We start from the raw sequence: 20,436 nt of genomic DNA on the forward strand, positions 1-20,436 counted from the left end.
CTCTGTCCTCTGAGGTTAAATCCCAGACATCGGCTGAATAATTGCATTTACTTTGAAGTAACACTTTCTTCTGACTTGAGGGAATTCTTGAGAAAGTTCTAATACTTATAACCTTACGAAGCAAAGATGCCTTGTACAACGTCCCTTTAAATATAATCTGATATTAGATCTTTTTTATCTAAGGCTTACAGCTGCGGCCTCTTCCTGTACCGTATATTTATAGATGTGGAAGAGAATTCTCACTGATTATTATTAATTACTACCTTTATGTGATGTCCTCGTAATCTGCTATTCTAATCAACCTGATCGTACTTGTACATTTCCAGGAATTCAATATCCCCAAATTGTCTTGTAAAACAGCGAACAAAAATATGAAAAATCAACAAAAAATAATAATACAATAAATGGACATTTTATTATAGACGCTGCTTATTTGGAAGGTGAAGATCCAGTGATCCGATTGTCTTCCAACGAGGCCTGGTCATCGATGCTAGACTAGTCGAGGCCAGCATACACTGCCAACCTTCTGGGGTTTTCTCATGTAACGGTGTGGAGGGTATACAGAGAACACTATGATCAAAGAAAAGCAACCAGCAAAAGGGGATTCTGTGGATGTAAAGAAATTGGCAATGAAAGGGGTCAAAGGAGGACATCAAGAATTGTTCTGATGAATAGGTGGTGCAGCCGAATACAACATCGGTGCTCCAACTAACGTGTCCGAGTAATCAACTTGGCGTTCCTTACCAAGAATAGGCTCTAACAGCCGATGACCAGTTCCAGAACTATAGCTGTCTAAGAGAAACAGAAAAGTGCGACTCCAGTGGGCAAAAAAGTGCAAAAATTTGGTTGACTGAGCACTGGAAAAATATCGCCTAGTCAGATGAATCTTGATTTCTGTTGCACCGTGCTGATGGGAGGTCAGAATTTGGCACAAGCTTCAAGAATCAATGACTCCTCCTTGTCAGGTGTCAACAGGTCAGGCTGATGGAGGTGGAGCAATTGCTGGGGGGGATAATTTCATGGCGCAGCCTGGGTGCTAGGATAGACGTAACCTTCTGATTGGAGGAGGTTTGACTGCCAGGAACCCCACGATGCTCAGGATAAAGAGGTTACAGTGCTCGAATCTTCAGGAAGTGATCGACTCCAGCCCCTCCCGCCAGGGAGCTGCATACAGAGTCTTATCGGTCTATTGTATACCGTGTAGAATGTTATTATTCTCTAGACGTACAAATCTGAGACAATGTATGAAGCAAAGAAGTTAATTAAAAGCATAGGATATGAAAAAATAATTAACTCCACTAGCAAAGACCGTTAAACCCGGTTTCCTATATAAGCCGATAGCCCCCAACCTCTGCTTGTTCCCAGTAATAACCATAACAGGACGGAGCAGTCATTTCCATTTTCTAATTCAATTATGAATGTGACAGTGCGTGTTTACATTACCTGCCTGTCAGATTAAAGACGCAGGACATAAATTAATAGGAAGAGTCGTTAAAGACAATTAATCAGGAAAGCACGACTTACCCACAAGCCTTATTACGTTCAGTGTAGTGTTCGTCAGGATGGGCGCGTTCACCTTGTTCAAACTGTAATCGGATCTCTTCCGACTCCTCAGGGTCTCCCTAGAAATACTTCATTAAGATAAGATTGTGGTAAGGAAAACGTAAGACTAGCAGCGATAGTAAGAAATGAGTACAAGTGGTTGATTTCGGAAACGGCTGTTCTTCTGGGAGTCAAGTTTTCGCAATCAGAATACAGCGGTCATCTTGCAGGATGGCTACCGGGCTCTTCTCTCTACCGGAAAAGGCTGCTATGGCAATCCACTGGAACATTCAGAGGGAGCCGCCCCTTTGGCCAGCTACTTAGTTGCCACAGTCATCAATAACCAGCTGCAAGTGGAACTAGTTCCAACACTGTCCACTGCTGGCAGCAAGAGCTGCCATGGATGAAGCGAGCTCAGCTCTCGAGCCTGTTTCATATAATCCCTTGCAAACCCATGACTGATCAATCCGTCATAAGTCACTAAGGGGTTAAACGGTCTCATATATAGTTTAACACACTTTTTTTTGTCTGAAGAGATCCTTAAAAATAAGCCTATCAGACAGTGCCTCCTACTGGGATCTCCAGGGATCAACTGTAATCTGTGGTGAAACCTGGCAATAAGTATTGTTTCCTTACAGCACTCCTACAGGAAAAGTAAGGTATTGCATAGCAGCCATTCACATCAATGAGCTGTCTCTGTAAAGCAGGATAGAACAGGTCCTCCAGAGGGAGAGACTCACTTTGTTACCAATCTCCATTCTAACTAAAAGTTGGGGGTTTTGAACTGAGGACCCTCCTCTATTAGCTCAGGGTTCACTAAAATAGGGTATGAAAATGAGATTTCTAAAGCAAACAACCCCTTTAAAACGGACATCCTATATCCAACGCATTATGTTTTACATTTTGTTGGAGTGCTGAGAGCTCTTTCCGAGTTTTCCGGGGTTCGCCCTCTAGTGCTGCCTCCTTGGTCTTTACCGCCTACGGGGACAAGTGACAATCACGTTATCGGGTGCGGTCACCTTTTTGATGGCGCATCTCCAGTCTGCTCATCAACATAATCCCTCTTCAGTTCCTCAGCTACGTCGCTGTCACTGTCGTACTCCTGATAAGCGCTTTTCTCCAGCTCGTCGGACTCGTACTACAAGACAAGATGTTACGCTGGTTTATATTAGCAGAATATCATATTTGCAGGGCTAATTTTATCACTTAGGTAGAATGGTCTGAAAATGACAATCCTCTCATTCGCTGATAACACACTGACAATTACAGATGCGGTTGACAGCGAAAGTCAGGTGACCACTGCCTGACCATTCTTCTAGTATCAGCGCTCACATCCTGGAAGCCATGATGCCAGGAGTTTGAATGGCGGCACTGTGGCCTCTGATTGGCGGCTAATAGTCACCTGACCTCCTCTGTCATCACAGACCAGGAGAATAGTGAGGCTGCAGCACTTGATTGCCAGGACTGAGGAAGAGAAGGGCAGTTTGTTTTTACAGCATTCGGATCTAATTTTAAAAAGCTAATCTGTAAATGGACAACCCCTTTAACTCCTTCCCTACTGCCATTAGGGAATATATGTCCCCACCGCCTTTGCCACATGCAATTAGGACGTATATAGACATCGGCAGTATATGCTTTGTATGGAGCAGGCTCAGAAGCAGAGCCACTACCATACACAGTGGGTATCAGCTGTCTTTGGCAACTAAGACCATCGTAGATAACTCCAATCGTGGCTGTTAACCCTTAACATGCTGCTGTTAATTCTGAAAGCTGCATTTAAATATCCCAAACGGGACTGAGATGTTCCATACGGCCCCGTGCAATAAGACTATGGGGTGCGGTCTAAGTGTCATGGTAGCCTGGAGTCTTCTAAAAGCCCCCAGAGCTGCCATGCTTTTGCCTATTAAGACATGCCTGTGACATAAATGTGAGGGTCAATTGGGTACAAATGAGCAGACGGTTAGAACGAGACCACCTGTTTAAATCCATCCATCCAATAGACTGCTTGAGACTACTTCTTGAAATATGTCCTATAGGGGTATATTAAAGTAATGGAGGAGATGCCCTGACTCAATAACTTAGCTGAGAGCCACGTCCAGCGCAGCTCTTGTGCCAGGAGGACCACCACATTGGGGCATACACCGAGAACAATGAATACCGATTCATTTCCATCGCTGAGGCTTCCAGCAGTGTGACCCTCTGCTTCCCCAACATGACTCATCTCTTGGAAGCACTTCTTACCCCATTTGCAGCAAGAACATCCTCGGTTTCATCGTCTTTTAATACACATTGTATCTCAAAGGGATTCCCTCCACTGGTGTACTGCTCAAATAATGAAACGACGGCGGCATCAGCGGAAGTGGCCTGTTTACTTGGAGACATGGAGGGAGAGCGAGATTGTCCCAAACACTTAAATTCCTGCGGGTGAAGAAAAAAAAGAAAGGTTTTTGCAGAAGTGGGACATGGTCCAACGAGTTCTTATACTTACAGGAAAGAGGTTCAGTCTGTCTGCAGCCACCACTAGAAGGAGCTCACTGCATATAACAGAGTTTAGTAGCAGCTGTAGAAATCTGTATGCATTGAGCTCCCCCTAGTGGTAGCAACAGGCAGCAAAGAACTATTTTTTTAATTTAAAGCCACTTTAAGGGTGCGTTCACACGTTGTGGAAATGCTGCTGATTTGTTGTGGATGGTCTGCAGGTTAGAGGTACAGTTTTTTTCCTCTACATGTGAACGGCTTTGCTTTAATCCCATTTACTTTGATAGTAAACGTTTGTGCTGCAGTGTTCAAGCTGCAGGAAATCCACAGAATTCCACAACGTGTGAACGCACGTGTAAAGATATTTTTACACACCACGACTGCTAAATGCCCAACAGCCGTCCCAACAGTTATCGCTCTTGTGCTTTTACTGAATGGAGGCGGAGCGCATCACAAGACCCTTCCAGCCGCCCGCCGCCATTTAGAGTAGACAGGCAGTAATTTACACGTTCTGATAGTTGCTTGACTTTAGGGGAGTTTAAAACCAAGCAACTCTGAGAAGTGAGCGATTTGGGGCCATGTCGGGGCCTGTTTTTGCACGGGTCGCCCATAATGACTCTTTATTACTCAGGCAACTATCGGCCCATGTAAAGGCACCCTAATACTTGACACTGTAATTACATATTCAAGGATATATGATAAATAGAGATGAGCGGGTATACTCTCTAAGGCTAACTACTCGAGCGAGTAGTACCTTAGCCGAGTATCCTCCCGCTCGTCTGTAAAGACTCGGCTGCCGGCGCGGGTGACAGGTGAGTTGCAGCGGTGAGCGGGAGGGAGAGAGGGAGAGAGAGATCTCCCCTCCGTTCCTCCCCGCTCTCCCCCGCAGCTCCCCGCCCCCCGAATCTTTAATGACGAGCGGGGAGATACTCGAGCCTTAGCGAGTATACTCGCTCATCTCTAATGATAAATAGTTGCTTGGCGATGACCCAATTGATCACATGACCCCCATCAAGAAGAACATTTACCATTCAGAAGTTCTAGAAAGCAGGTGACAAAAAGCTAGAAATGATAATCAGCAGTTTTGCAGTTTAGGTCTTATCTACCTAAAAAGTTAAATAAATGTATAATTACAAGTTCTACAGTTATGTACCGGGTACTGGTTCTGAGTAATAGCCTGTAATATACTCCAGAGCTGTATTCATAATTCTGTAGGCTTCAGAGCTGCAATTCTTATTTCTTGCAGACTGAACACTTGTACAGACCTTGCACTGGAGCTTCGAATTTGCATTACGTGTCGTTTACAACATGCACTGTACAGTCATTTGATACATGTAGAACTCCTTCCCTAGACTATAGGAGCACAGCTATGTTGTTAGGCAGCAGAATACTGAGTGCAGCTCTAGAGGAGTACAGAGACTATTACTTATCCTATACTGATCAAACGTTATGTAATGTACGCACACAGCGAATCAATCCACCAGCAGAATAGTGAGCGCAGCTCTGGAGTACAATATAGGATGTAAATCAAGATCAGTACAGGATATAATATTGTAATGCATCTACAAATGTACTCAACATTTTATATGGTTATGTATATAAAATTGCAAAACGGTAGTCAGAAGGTGTACAAACATCTATAGTCACATAATAGACTAAGAAATTGTCCTACGAAGTTTCAATTATCTCAGCATTAGCATTTAATATCAAAGCCTGGAGATTGCCTTGTATATACACAGGTTACTTCTTTCATATTTTAAAATTAGAACCTTTAATAAAAGCCTCATCGACCGACTCCTCATATGTTATGTTATATGTAATAGCATAATTGTAAATAATGACTGATGAGCATTTTGCAACTGCTGTGTACATAATACACTATTATAGAGATGCATTGTATGAGAAGACCGCAGAAAATCAAGTCTACACAAACGGTCAGGAAAGGCGATCAACTAAATTACTCTTCACCTCTGATTGTAAAGTAATTACTCCAAAACAGCAGTAAGCAGTTATATTCTTGTACATGGGGAGCAGTATTACAGTAGTTATGTTCGTGTACATAGGAGCAGTATTATAATAGTTATATTCTTGTACATAGGGGCAGTATTATAGTAGTTATATTCTTGTACATAGGGGGCAGTATTATAGTAGTTATATTCTTGTACATAGATGCAGTATTATAGTAGTTATATTCTTGTACATAGGAGGCAGTATTATAGTAGTTATATTCTTGTACATAGGGAGCAGTATTATAGTAGTTATATTCTTGTACATAGGAGGCAGTATTATGGTAGTTATATTTTTGTACATAGGAGGCAGTATTATAATAGTTATATTCTTCTACATGGGGGGCAGTATTATAGTAGTTATGTTCTTGTACATAGGAGCAGTATTATAGTAGTTATATTCTTGTACATAGGGAGCAGTATTATAGTAGTTATATTCTTGTCCATTGGGGGGCAGTATTATAGTAGTTACATTCTTGTACATGGGGGGCAGTATTATAGTAGTTATATTCTTGTACATAGGAGCAGTGTTATAGTAGTTATATTCTTGTACATAGGGGCAGTATTATAGTAGTTATATTCCTGTACATGGGGAGCAGTATTATAGTAGTTATATTCTTGTACATGGGGAGCAGTATTATAGTAGTTATATTCTTGTACATGGGGGCCAGTATTATAGTAGTTATGTTCTTGTACATAGGAGCAGTATTATAGTAGTTATAGTCTTGTACATAGGGGCAGTATTATAGCAGTTATATTCCTGTACACGGGGAGCAGTATTATAGTAGTTATATTCTTGTATATAGGGAGCAGTATTATAGTAGTTATATTCTTGTACATAGAGAGCAGTATTATAGTAGTTATATTCTTGTACATGGGGTACAGTATTATAGTAGTTATATTCTTTTCCATAGGGGGCAGTATTATAGTAGTTATATTTTTGGACATGGGGGGCAGTATTATAGTAGTTATGTTCGTGTACATAGGAGCAGTATTATAATAGTTATATTCTTGTATGGCAGTATTAGAGTAGTTATATTCCTGTACATGGTGAGTAGTATTATAGTAGTTATATTCTTGTACATGGGGGGCAGTATTATAGTAGTTATGTTCTTGTACATAGGAGCAGTATTATAGTAGTTATATTCTTGTACATAGGAGCAGTATTATAGTAGTTATATTCTTGTACATGGGGGGCAGTATTATAGTAGTTATATTCTTGTACATAGGGGCAGTATTATAGCAGTTATATTCCTGTACATGGGGAGCAGTATTATAGTAGTAATGTTCGTGAACATAGGAGCAGTATTATGATAGTTCTATTCCAGTACATGGGGAGCAGTATTATAGTAGTTATATTCCTGTACATGGGGAGCAGTATTATAGTAGTTATATTCTTGTACATAGGAGGCAGTATTATAGTAGTTATATTCCTGTGCATGGGGAGCAGTATTATAGTAGTTATATTCTTGTACATAGGGAGCAGTATTATAGTAGTTATATTCTTGTACATAGGGAGCAGTATTACAGTAGTTATATTCTTGTACATAGGGGGCAGTATTATAGTAGTTATGTTCTTGTACATAGGAGCAGTATTATAGTAGTTATATTCTTGTACATAGGGAGCAGTATTATAGTAGTTATATTCTTGTACATGGGGGCAGTATTATAGTAGTTATGTTCTTGTACATAGGAGCAGTATTATAGTAGTTATATTCTTGTAAAAAGGAGCAGTATTATAGTAGTTATATTCTTGTACATAGGAGGCAGTATTATAGTAGTTATATTCTTGTACATAGGGAGCAGTATTATAGCAGTTATATTCTTGTACATGGGGGGTAGTATTATAGTGGTTATGTTCTTGTACATAGGGGCAGTATTATAGTAGTTATATTCTTGTACATAGGAGCAGTATTATAGTAGTTATATTCTTGTACATAGGAGGCAGTATTATAGTAGTTATATTCTTGTACATGGGGGGCAGTATTATAGTAGTTATATTCTTGTACATGTGGGGCAGTATTATAGTAGTTATGTTCTTGTACATAGGAGCAGTATTATAGTAGTTATATTCTTGTACATAGGGAGCAGTATTATAGTAGTTATATTCTTGTCCATTGGGGGGCAGTATTATAGTAGTTATATTCTTGTACATGGGGGGCAGTATTATAGTAGTTATATTCTTGTACATAGGAGCAGTATTATAGTAGTTATATTCTTGTACATAGGGGCAGTATTATAGTAGTTATATTCCTGTACATGGGGAGCAGTATTATAGTAGTTATATTCCTGTACATGGGGAGCAGTATTATAGTAGTTATATTCTTGTACATAGGAGGCAGTATTATAGTAGTTATATTCTTGTACATAGGAGGCAGTATTATAGTAGTTATATTCCTGTACATGGGGAGCAGTATTATAGTAGTTATATTCTTGTACATGGGGAGCAGTATTATAGTAGTTATATTCTTGTACATGGGGAGCAGTATTATAGTAGTTATATTCTTGTACATGGGGGCCAGTATTATAGTAGTTATGTTCTTGTACATAGGAGCAGTATTATAGTAGTTATAGTCTTGTACATAGGGGCAGTATTATAGCAGTTATATTCCTGTACATGGGAAGCAGTATTATAGTAGTTATATTCCTGTACATGGGGAGCAGTATTATAGTAGTTATATTCTTGTATATAGGGAGCAGTATTATAGTAGTTATATTCTTGTACATAGAGAGCAGTATTATAGTAGTTAAATTCTTGTACATAGGGGACAGTATTATAGTAGTTATATTCTTTTACATAGGGGGCAGTATTATAGTAGTTATATTTTTGTACATGGGGGGCAGTATTATAGTAGTTATGTTCGTGTACATAGGAGCAGTATTATAATAGTTATATTCTTGTATGGCAGTATTATAGTAGTTATATTCCTGCACATGGTGAGTAGTATTATAGTAGTTATATTCTTGTACATGAGGGGCAGTATTATAGTAGTTATATTCTTGTACATAGGGGCAGTATTATAGCAGTTATATTCCTGTACATGGGGAGCAGTATTATAGTAGTAATGTACGTGAACATAGGAGCAGTATTATGATAGTTCTATTCCAGTACATGGGGAGCAGTATTATAGTAGTTATATTCCTGTACATGGGGAGCAGTATTATAGTAGTTATATTCCTGTACATGGGGAGCAGTATTATAGTAGTTATATTCTTGTACATAGGAGGCAGTATTATAGTAGTTATATTCCTGTGCATGGGGAGCAGTATTATAGTAGTTATATTCTTGTACATAGGGAGCAGTATTATAGTAGTTATATTCTTGTACATAGGGAGCAGTATTATAGTAGTTATATTCTTGTACATAGGGGACAGTGTTATAGTAGTTATATTCTTGTACATAGGGAGCAGTATTACAGTAGTTATATTCTTGTACATGGGGGCAGTATTATAGTAGTTATGTTCTTGTACATAGGAGCAGTATTATAGTAGTTATATTCTTGTACATAGGGGCAGTATTATAGCAGTTATATTCCTGTACATGGGAAGCAGTATTATAGTAGTTATATTCCTGTACATGGGGAGCAGTATTATAGTAGTTATATTCTTGTATATAGGGAGCAGTATTATAGTAGTTATATTCTTGTACATAGAGAGCAGTATTATAGTAGTTAAATTCTTGTACATAGGGGACAGTATTATAGTAGTTATATTCTTTTACATAGGGGGCAGTATTATAGTAGTTATATTTTTGTACATGGGGGGCAGTATTATAGTAGTTATGTTCGTGTACATAGGAGCAGTATTATAATAGTTATATTCTTGTATGGCAGTATTATAGTAGTTATATTCCTGCACATGGTGAGTAGTATTATAGTAGTTATATTCTTGTACATGAGGGGCAGTATTATAGTAGTTATATTCTTGTACATAGGGGCAGTATTATAGCAGTTATATTCCTGTACATGGGGAGCAGTATTATAGTAGTAATGTACGTGAACATAGGAGCAGTATTATGATAGTTCTATTCCAGTACATGGGGAGCAGTATTATAGTAGTTATATTCCTGTACATGGGGAGCAGTATTATAGTAGTTATATTCCTGTACATGGGGAGCAGTATTATAGTAGTTATATTCTTGTACATAGGAGGCAGTATTATAGTAGTTATATTCCTGTGCATGGGGAGCAGTATTATAGTAGTTATATTCTTGTACATAGGGAGCAGTATTATAGTAGTTATATTCTTGTACATAGGGAGCAGTATTATAGTAGTTATATTCTTGTACATAGGGGACAGTGTTATAGTAGTTATATTCTTGTACATAGGGAGCAGTATTACAGTAGTTATATTCTTGTACATGGGGGCAGTATTATAGTAGTTATGTTCTTGTACATAGGAGCAGTATTATAGTAGTTATATTCTTGTACATAGGGAGCAGTATTATAGTAGTTATATTCTTGTACATGGGGGGCAGTATTATAGTAGTTATATTCTTGTACATGGGGGGCAGTATTATAGTAGTTATGTTCTTGTACATAGGAGCAGTATTATAGTAGTTATATTCTTGTACATAGGAGCAGTATTATAGTAGTTATATTCTTGTAAATAGGAGCAGTATTATAGTAGTTATATTCTTGTACATGGGGGGCAGTATTATAGTAGTTATATTCTTGTACATGGGGGGCAGTATTATAGTAGTTATATTCTTGTACATGGGGGGGGGCAATATTATAGTAGTTATATTCTTGTACATAGGAGCAGTATTATAGTAGTTATATTCTTGTACATAGGGAGCAGTATTATAGTAGTTATATTCTTGTCCATTGGGGGGCAGTATTATAGTAGTTATATTCTTGTACATGGGGGGCAGTATTATAGTAGTTATATTCTTGTACATAGGGGCAGTATTATAGCAGTTATATTCCTGTACATGGGGAGCAGTATTATAGTAGTTATATTCTTGTACATAGGAGGCAGTATTATAGCAGTTATATTCCTGTACATGGGGAGCAGTATTATAGTAGTTATATTCTTGTACATAGGGGACAGTATTATAGTAGTTATATTCTTTTACATAGGGGGCAGTATTATAGTAGTTATATTTTTGTACATGGGGGGCAGTATTATAGTAGTTATGTTCGTGTACATAGGAGCAGTATTATAATAGTTATATTCTTGTACATAGGGGCAGTATTATAGTAGTTATATTCCTGTACATGGGGAGCAGTATTATAGTAGTTATATTCTTGTACATGGGGGGCAGTATTATACTAGTTATGTTCTTGTACATAGGAGCAGTATTATAGTAGTTATATTCCTGTACATGGGGAGCAGTATTATAGTAGTTATGTTCGTGTACATAGGGAGCAGTATTATAGTAGTTATATTCTTGTACATAGGGGCAGTATTATAGTAGTTATATTCCTGTACATGGGGAGCAGTATTCTAGTAGTTATATTCCTGTGCATGGGGAGCAGTATTATAGTAGTTATATTCCTGTGCATGGGGAGCAGTATTATAGTAGTTATATTCCTGTGCATGGGGAGCAGTATTATAGTAGTTATATTCTTGTACATAGGGAGCAGTATTATAGTAGTTATATTCTTGTGCATAGGGAGCAGTATTATAGTAGTTATATTCTTTTACATAGGGGACAGTATTATAGTAGTTATATTTTTGTACATGGGGGGCAGTATTATAGTAGTTATATTCTTGTACATGGGGGGCAGTATTATAGTAGTTATGTTCTTGTACATAGGAGCAGTATTATAGTAGTTATATTCTTGTACATAGGGAGCAGTATTATAGTAGTTATATTCTTGTCCATTGGGGGGCAGTATTATAGTAGTTATATTCTTGTACATGGGGGGCAGTATTATAGTAGTTATATTCTTGTACATAGGAGCAGTATTATAGTAGTTATATTCTTGTACATAGGGGCAGTATTATAGTAGTTATATTCCTGTACATGGGGAGCAGTATTCTAGTAGTTATATTCCTGTGCATGGGGAGCAGTATTATAGTAGCTATATTCCTGTGCATGGGGAGCAGTATTATAGTAGTTATATTCCTGTGCATGGGGAGCAGTATTATAGTAGTTATATTCTTGTACATAGGGAGCAGTATTATAGTAGTTATATTCTTGTGCATAGGGAGCAGTATTATAGTAGTTATATTCTTGTACATAGGGGACAGTATTATAGTAGTTATATTTTTGTACATGGGGGGCAGTATTATAGTAGTTATATTCTTGTACATGGGGGGCAGTATTATAGTAGTTATGTTCTTGTACATAGGAGCAGTATTATAGTAGTTATATTCTTGTACATAGGGAGCAGTATTATAGCAGTTATATTCTTGTACATGGGGGGGCAGTATTATAGTAGTTATGTTCTTGTACATAGGAGCAGTATTATAGTAGTTATATTCTTGTACATAGGGAGCAGTATTATAGTAGTTATATTCTTGTCCATTGGGGGGCAGTATTATAGTAGTTATATTCTTGTACATGGGGGGCAGTATTATAGTAGTTATATTCTTGTACATAGGAGCAGTATTATAGTAGTTATATTCTTGTACATGGGGGGCAGTATTATAGTAGTTATATTCTTGTACCTAGGGGCAGTATTATAGTAGTTATATTCCTGTACATTGGGAGCAGTATTCTAGTAGTTATATTCCTGTACATGGGGAGCAGTATTATAGTAGTTATATTCTTGTACATAGGAGGCAGTATTATAGTAGTTATAATCTTGTACATAGGAGGCAGTATTATAGTGGTTATATTTCTGTACATGGGGAGCAGTATTATAGTAGTTATATTCCTGTGCATGGGGAGCAGTATTATAGTAGTTATATTCCTGTGCATGGGGAGCAGTATTATAGTAGTTATATTCTTGTACATAGGGAGCAGTATTATAGTAGTTATATTCTTGTGCATAGGGAGCAGTATTATAGTAGTTATATTCTTGTACATAGGGGACAGTATTATAGTAGTTATATTCTTGTACATAGGGGACAATATTATAGTAGTTATATTCTTGTACATGGGGGGCAGTATTATAGTAGTTATATTCTTGTACATAGGAGCAGTATTATAGTAGTTATATTCTTGTACATAGGAGCAGTATTATAGTAGTTATATTCTTGTACATGGGGGGCAGTATTATAGTAGTTATATTCTTGTACATGGGGGGGCAGTATTATAGTAGTTATGTTCTTGTACATAGGAGCAGTATTATAGTAGTTATATTCTTGTACATAGGGAGCAGTATTATAGTAGTTATATTCTTGTCCATTGGGGGCAGTATTATAGTAGTTATATTCTTGTACATTGGGGGGCAGTATTATAGTAGTTATATTCTTGTACATGGGGGGCAGTATTATAGTAGTTATATTCTTGTACATGGGGGGCAGTATTATAGTAGTTATATTCTTGTACATAGGAGCAGTATTATAGTAGTTATATTCTTGTACATAGGGGCAGTATTATAGTAGTTATATTCCTGTACATGGGGAGCAGTATTCTAGTAGTTATATTCCTGTACATGGGGAGCAGTATTATAGTAGTTATATTCCTGTGCATGGGGAGCAGTATTATAGTAGTTATATTCTTGTACATAGGGAGCAGTATTATAGTAGTTATATTCTTGTGCATAGGGAGCAGTATTATAGTAGTTATATTCTTGTACATAGGGGACAGTATTATAGTAGTTATATTTTTGTACATGGGGGGCAGTATTATAGTAGTTATATTCTTGTACATGGGGGGCAGTATTATAGTAGTTATGTTCTTGTACATAGGAGCAGTATTATAGTAGTTATATTCTTGTACATAGGGAGCAGTATTATAGCAGTTATATTCTTGTACATGGGGGGGCAGTATTATAGTAGTTATGTTCTTGTACATAGGAGCAGTATTATAGTAGTTATATTCTTGTACATAGGGAGCAGTATTATAGTAGTTATAGTCTTGTCTATTGGGGGGCAGTATTATAGTAGTTATATTCTTGTACATGGGGGAGCAGTATTATAGTAGTTATATTCTTGTACATAGGAGCAGTATTATAGTAGTTATATTCTTGTACATAGGGGCAGTATTATAGTAGTTATATTCCTGTACATGGGGAGCAGTATTCTAGTAGTTATATTCCTGTACATGGGGAGCAGTATTATAGTAGTTATATTCTTGTACATAGGAGGCAGTATTATAGTAGTTATATTCCTGTACATGGGGAGCAGTATTATAGTAGTTATATTCTTATACATGGGGAGCAGTATTATAGTAGTTATATTCTTGTACAGAGGGAGCAGTATTATAGTAGTTATATTCTTGCACATGGGGGGCAGTATTATAGTAGTTATGTTCGCGTACATAGCAGCAGTATTATAGTAGTTATATTCTTGTACATAGGAGGCAGTATTATGGTAGTTATATTCTTGTACATAGGCGGCAGTATTATAGTCGTTATATTCTTGTACATAGGGGGCAGTATTATAGTAGTTATATTCTTGTACATAGGGGGCAGTGTTATAGTAGTTATATTCTTGTACACAGGTGGCAGTATTATAGTAGTTATATACGTGTACATAGGGGGCAGAATTATAGTAGTTATATTCTTGTACATAGGGGCAGTATTATAGTAATTATATTCCTGTACATAGGAAGCAGTATTATAGTAGTTATATTCTTGTACATAGGGGGCAGTATAATAATAGTTATATTCTTGTACATAGAGGCAGTATTTTAGTAGTTCTATTATTGTATATAGGAGGCAGTATTATAGTAGTTATATTCTTGTACATAGGGGGCAGTATAATAATAGTTATAGCAGTTATAACTCTGTACACAAGGAGCAGTATTTTAGTATTTCTATAATTGTATATAGGAGCAATATTATAGCAGTCTCATATGTAGTGCTACAGTAGCAGTATTGTATGGTTTCCTCCTGTAAATTATATTAGTTATTAACATGCTATGGAATGTGGTGATTATATTAATTACATAATTTATAATGAATCGCTCAATGATGCTTGTTGTAATACGAAGATGTTGTTCTGCAGCGCCTAGGAGAGCGACAGTGAAATCTCTATTATTGCTAGAGTCCCTCATTCTAATTTCTTTCACTTTTTAAATCAGAGGGACATGAGCAATATGATATAGAAATAATTATTGCGGCCGTCACGGTGTCAGAAGTCCAGCTTAGCCATTAATCATAAATATTCTATGAAAACAAAGTAACAATCTGCTGGATGAGAGTGAGAAGATGAGGAGACGTGATCCTGTTATTCATCATCATGACTGTTAATGTGTTTTCCAGAATCTCTAACTCTTCTAATGATTTAGCAATTGGCCACCTGCCCAACAAAAGATCATAAGTTGTGGTTTAAAGAGATAAAGGGTAGAGTGGTTCATAGAAAAAGAAAATATTAAATGAGCAGTTTCTGTAGACAACGAGGTAGGATAAATAGTCTGCTTCAGTCAGCATTTTACGAAAACACTTGCACTTTCATGTAATTTTTGCAAAACATTGCTATTTGTCACAAAGCTGTAGGAAGGTAATCCTGATTTTAAAGGTGTATTCAGGGAAGTTTTTTCTATTGATCCCCAACAATAAACAGATTCCCGGGGCTGCTATCTCTGTGATCAGCATAGGAAGCAGAATGCGCTGACTGTACTGCAGTGGCCCAGGTTGGTACTGCAGTGCAGCTCCCATTGAATTCAATAGGCGATGCGTCTGCAATACCAACCTAGGCCATTGCAGTACAGTCAGCGTATTCTGCTTCCTGTGCTGACCGCAGTGACAGCGGTCCCGGGAATCAGTTCATCACTGGCGTTCTGAGCAGCGAGTCCTGGTCGGTCAATAGACAAAATAAAAAAAATCCCAGAAAACTTTTTTTTAATTATCAGGTAAGACTTGGGTTCTGTTTATATTTATGTTTGCACTTCTGTTTTTCTGTTCTGTCATTGGCTATAATGAAGTCCATCATTTTCAATTATGTAACCTGGATTTCCACAGACCCTAAGCCAAATATATTATGTATATATGATATGCAGGTACTCACCCCTTCTCTCCTTCTGCCTTGCCTGGCCTGCATCAGAGTAACTGGTGCATCCAAATCATGCTTTGTTGATGGTTTGTCACCATGGACACACGCACCGCCTGCAAGACGTATGCATGTGGAGCACAACAGGTGCGCAATGACATTGCATGCTTGCACCAGGCCGGCCATCGCTATGTACCACCTTGCTGTGTATGTGCGTGTAATACGTGCCAAGATAGAGGCATGCTGTGATTTTGTGCACATATTTTGCGCAATTCGTGTGAGCAGCAACATGGCCACCTATGGAAGATTGGTACAGCGTGGAAGACCTGAGCACGGACTACGCTGCACCGACACGGTTTTGTGACTCCGGTCTAAGCCCGATTACATACCCCGCTGTCAAAAATCTCTAGACTTCTACTTGCGTTATATATATTAACCACGAGTCTTTATTGCTTGGTGTGCCGATGCTCCATTACTGGCAGTGGGCCAGCCATGCATTCGGCTTAACTGCGCATGAACAGCGCCTTTGCAATTCAATTTTGGATTCAGGGTTTCCTAGGGTTTTGTTCCTTTCTGCCATTATACAATGGTGCCACCTGCTGGCTAGAGACAGTATTGTTGTATTGGACATGCTGGAAAGGCCTCTGACAACAGAGCAGCCAGTAATATACAGTAAGAATACCCTGCCGGACGTCTTCCGACATCAGAAGCTGTACAGCCTTCAATCAGAATGTCTTTAGACGTCAGAGTGTGGATTGGAGGGGGTTAAAGGGTAGTTTGGGGTCTCGGAAAACGGCTTAAATGTTTTATGTGAGATGCATTATGTTGCTTTATTTTAGCTGCAAGGTAACACTGGTTGCAAAAGTATTCACACCCCATTTTTTTAATAATTATTATGAACGAGGGATGATGTTCAAAATCGTAATCACTTACATGTAACTGCAATATACTAAAACTGGACTTGACCGGACAAAGTTCCCAGGTCTCATTTTCAAGGAACATTCGGAGTTCTTCAAGGCGCGTTCTTAAAAAAATAAAAATAAATAAAAATATTCAGCTACAAATGAATTAAAAATGAGACACTAAAAGATACAAAACATCGTAAAAAGTTCATAAAGGGCTCGAGCCTCAAGCAGAGGATCTCAGAATATGAATTAATTATCGCTACCCCGGATATGGCTCATAAAGCATCATCAGTCATTCAGAGGACGCAGCGCGAGTTAAACACCGCGGAGATTTTACATTCAGCTAATGCACTTCACCTGACAAACGACAATTCGTTAACCTTTCCAATCGGGGCACCTGGGAGGCTTTCTGGGCCCCCTCCTTGTGCATACAGCTTAAGCAAGCATTCTCATTAGGCAGAGCTGCAGAATGCCGCCCGACTAGAGAAGAATAGGAAGGTATGAAGACATCGGCGCTCATGACAGCACTAAATTGGACGGGGATCATCTTAAACTTGACCACATAACGATCCTCATTAATGGGGTATTTTTAGTCACACGAAGAGTTGAAAATGTGCCAGAAGAAAAAATAAAATCCTTTATCTGAGCCTTCACGACACGATTAGAAGCCAATTAGTAATGACTTCATCAGCAACGACAGTTATCTGTAATGAATAGGGAAATCTCTGATTTTTTATATATTTGTAGAGAAACACTGAATTAAAGGGAATGTCTCGAAATAGGGGAAAAAGTGCCTACTTTTTTTATGCCGAGAAACAGTGCCACTGTTGTTCATAGGCCGTGTCTGGTATTGCAATTCAGACCTGAACAGGGATGAGCTGCAACATCAGACACAGCTCACAGACAAGAATGGTGCGGTTTCTGGTAGAAAAAAAAAAAAAAGCAAGTTTTCTAGACAACCCCTTTAAGACCTAGAGGACACTAGGATGCTCAATAATGCTTTTAAGATAAGTGGTCAGATTATGTCTTGGTAAACTCTAGTGCCCCTACAAACTGGTTGGTATGTCCAGACCTGGACTAGCAGAATAGGTACAATGGTATTGGAGCTCAGCCCTTTGACAAGGTAGAGTGTAAAGCATGGAGGATGGCCAGTAAGTCTTTTACAACTACAGAAATCAATTGAAAGCATAAATCTGTGGGATTTATTCTGCAGCATTGAGCTTTTTTTTGGAATCTGCAGTCAATGGCATCCTTTGGGCATAAATCCCATTCAAGGCATTGTCTGGGACTTCATTGTTTTTTTTTAACCTATTGATGACCTATCCTAAGGATAAGCCATTAATAGATGATTGATGGGGGGCCCCTGCCCAGGATTCCTGATGATCCGTACCGACAGTGCAAGAAGCAAACTGCTCTGTCCATGGTGTAGTGGCCTGGATTGGTACTGCAGTCACAGTTCCCATGGGCTTGGGTTGGTACTGCAGTCACAGTTCCCATGGGCTTGGGTTGGTACTGCAGGCACAGTTCCCACTGAATCAATGGGAGCTGCATCTGAAGTACCAACTGGAGCCATTGCACTATGGATAGTGTAATCTGCTTCCTGCATCAACCTTTGCAATTGTGGTATCAGGAGGTAAGTACATATACTATATCGGCTTTCTTGTGTGTTATGGCCCATTTACACTTAACGATTGTCGCTGAAAATTCATTTCAATGAGCGAAAGTGTGTGATAATTGAAAATGCAAATCCATCGCGCACTATTCGTTCACTGGTCGTTAGTCAACGAGTTTCACCCTGCATCAAAATAGTCGCTAGTTTGTTCGCTTCTCATTAGGTTTCAACAGCAGTTGTTCAGTCGTTCAAACAAAATGACTCACAGTAGGCAATGGCTTTTTCTTCACACTAATTAAAAACTGCCCACCTAGAAACTCTTTGCATATACACATGCCAACGTGAGCACACAATCGTTCACTTATCTTTACATATAAACACTACCAAACAGCCCAGCAAACAAGGGGAACGGCGAGGATTTCAAACAATTATATTTGCGTGTAAACACTCATCATTTGAAAGCAAAAAAGTTGTTGAGTTGTTCGTTTGTCTAAGCGACAACAGTTGCGTGTAAATGGGCCTTTTTACAGCACTAACACTTACCTGTGATAATTCTTAAAATAGTTCACACTTTGCTTTCTAATAGATTCTTGTAAGACCTCAGATTTGCTGCCGCAGAACTCCTCGCCGACCTGCATAAGCCTGATTGGATAATAACACGTCAGCTATCGTTTACCATGTAGAGTATACGCTCAAAGGGATTTGCTTTAGTCTAAAGAGCTGACAATTATGTAGAATAAAGCATACATTTTATACAAATTAAAAGTTCCTACAGGAGCTAAGGTAATGGATGGGGTTAATGTCACTAGCTCAGGTGGTCTAGGGTAGTGTCGTCTTTCTTGGTAGTCTTAATTGGAAGAAGGGGTTCTTATTGCTGTCTATTCTTTGGTGATCTAGGACAGAAGAGGGAGTTCAACTGTGTTGGTCAGGAGTAGAAGAGGCGGTTGGCATTCATGTCTGGTGGCCTGCTGTAGTGTCCCCTTCCTTGATAGCTTAGTGTAAGATTTACTATTTTATTCCCTGGTGGTGTAGTATAAAATAGGGGGTTAATATCTAGTGTTCCAGTGTATACTTTGGGGTTAATAGTTTGTTTACTGGTGGTCTAGTATAAAATAAGTGGTCAATACCTGGTGATTTAGGGTTTATTAGGGGGCTAATTCTTTGTTCCTGTATGGTCTAGTGTAAAATAGGGGTTAATAACTGGTGGTCCAGGTTATACTATGGGGGTTAATAGATTGTTCCCTGGTGGGCTAATGTAAAATAAGGAATTAATACTTGGAGTTGTAAGGTATATAAGGAGTGTAAGATACCTGGGGGTCTAAGGTTTATTAGGGGGTTAATATTTTGTTCCCTGGTGGTCCAGTGTAAAAATAAAAAAAAACACCACTAGGTATTAACTCTCTATGTTACACTTGACCACCAGGAAACAAACTACTAGCCACGTAATATAGTCTAGACCACCAGAAAACAAAATATAAAAAATCCTAATATACCCTATAAAACCTCCCTAGGCATTAATATTTTGCTCCCTGGTGATCTGGTGTAAAATAGAGAATGACTTCCTGTGGTCCAGAGTATAGTGGGAGTTTAATAGTGTATTCCTAGGAGGTCTTGGGTATATAAGGGGATTAATAGCTCGTACCCTGGTGGTCTAGTGTAACATAGGGAGTATATAACTGGTGGTCTAGGGTATATTAGGGGATTGCTATTTTGTACCCCATTGGTCAAGGGAAAAGAGAGTTAACCCTTTGCAATTCAATTTTGGATTCAGGGTTTCCTAGGGGTTTTTCTCTTTCTGCCATTATGCAATGGCGCCATCTGCTGACTAGAGCCAGTACTGCGG

At 38.5% G+C, this 20,436-nt stretch overlaps 1 protein-coding gene across 2 annotated transcripts in view; it reads right to left on the reverse strand.

Annotated features, from left to right (window-relative positions):
- VPS50 (VPS50 subunit of EARP/GARPII complex) overlaps positions 1-20,436 on the reverse strand; it is a 185,871-nt gene that overhangs the window by 25,227 nt on the left and 140,208 nt on the right. The window contains exons 16-20 of one of the 2 annotated variants that reach the window (XM_066585550.1): positions 19,137-19,235; positions 17,010-17,100; positions 3,784-3,960; positions 2,562-2,680; positions 1,525-1,622 (exon numbers count right to left, since the gene is read on the reverse strand). In XM_066585550.1, the coding sequence (XP_066441647.1) occupies positions 1,525-1,622; positions 2,562-2,680; positions 3,784-3,960; positions 17,010-17,100; positions 19,137-19,235 (584 nt within the window). Of the gene's footprint in view, positions 1-1,524; positions 1,632-2,561; positions 2,681-3,783; positions 3,961-17,009; positions 17,101-19,136; positions 19,236-20,436 lie in introns of both variants that reach the window. The other variant, XM_066585549.1, reaches the window with a different exon arrangement.

Source organism: Eleutherodactylus coqui, chromosome 12, assembly GCF_035609145.1.
Source record: "Eleutherodactylus coqui strain aEleCoq1 chromosome 12, aEleCoq1.hap1, whole genome shotgun sequence".
Lineage (NCBI taxonomy): Eukaryota > Metazoa > Chordata > Amphibia > Anura > Eleutherodactylidae > Eleutherodactylus > Eleutherodactylus coqui.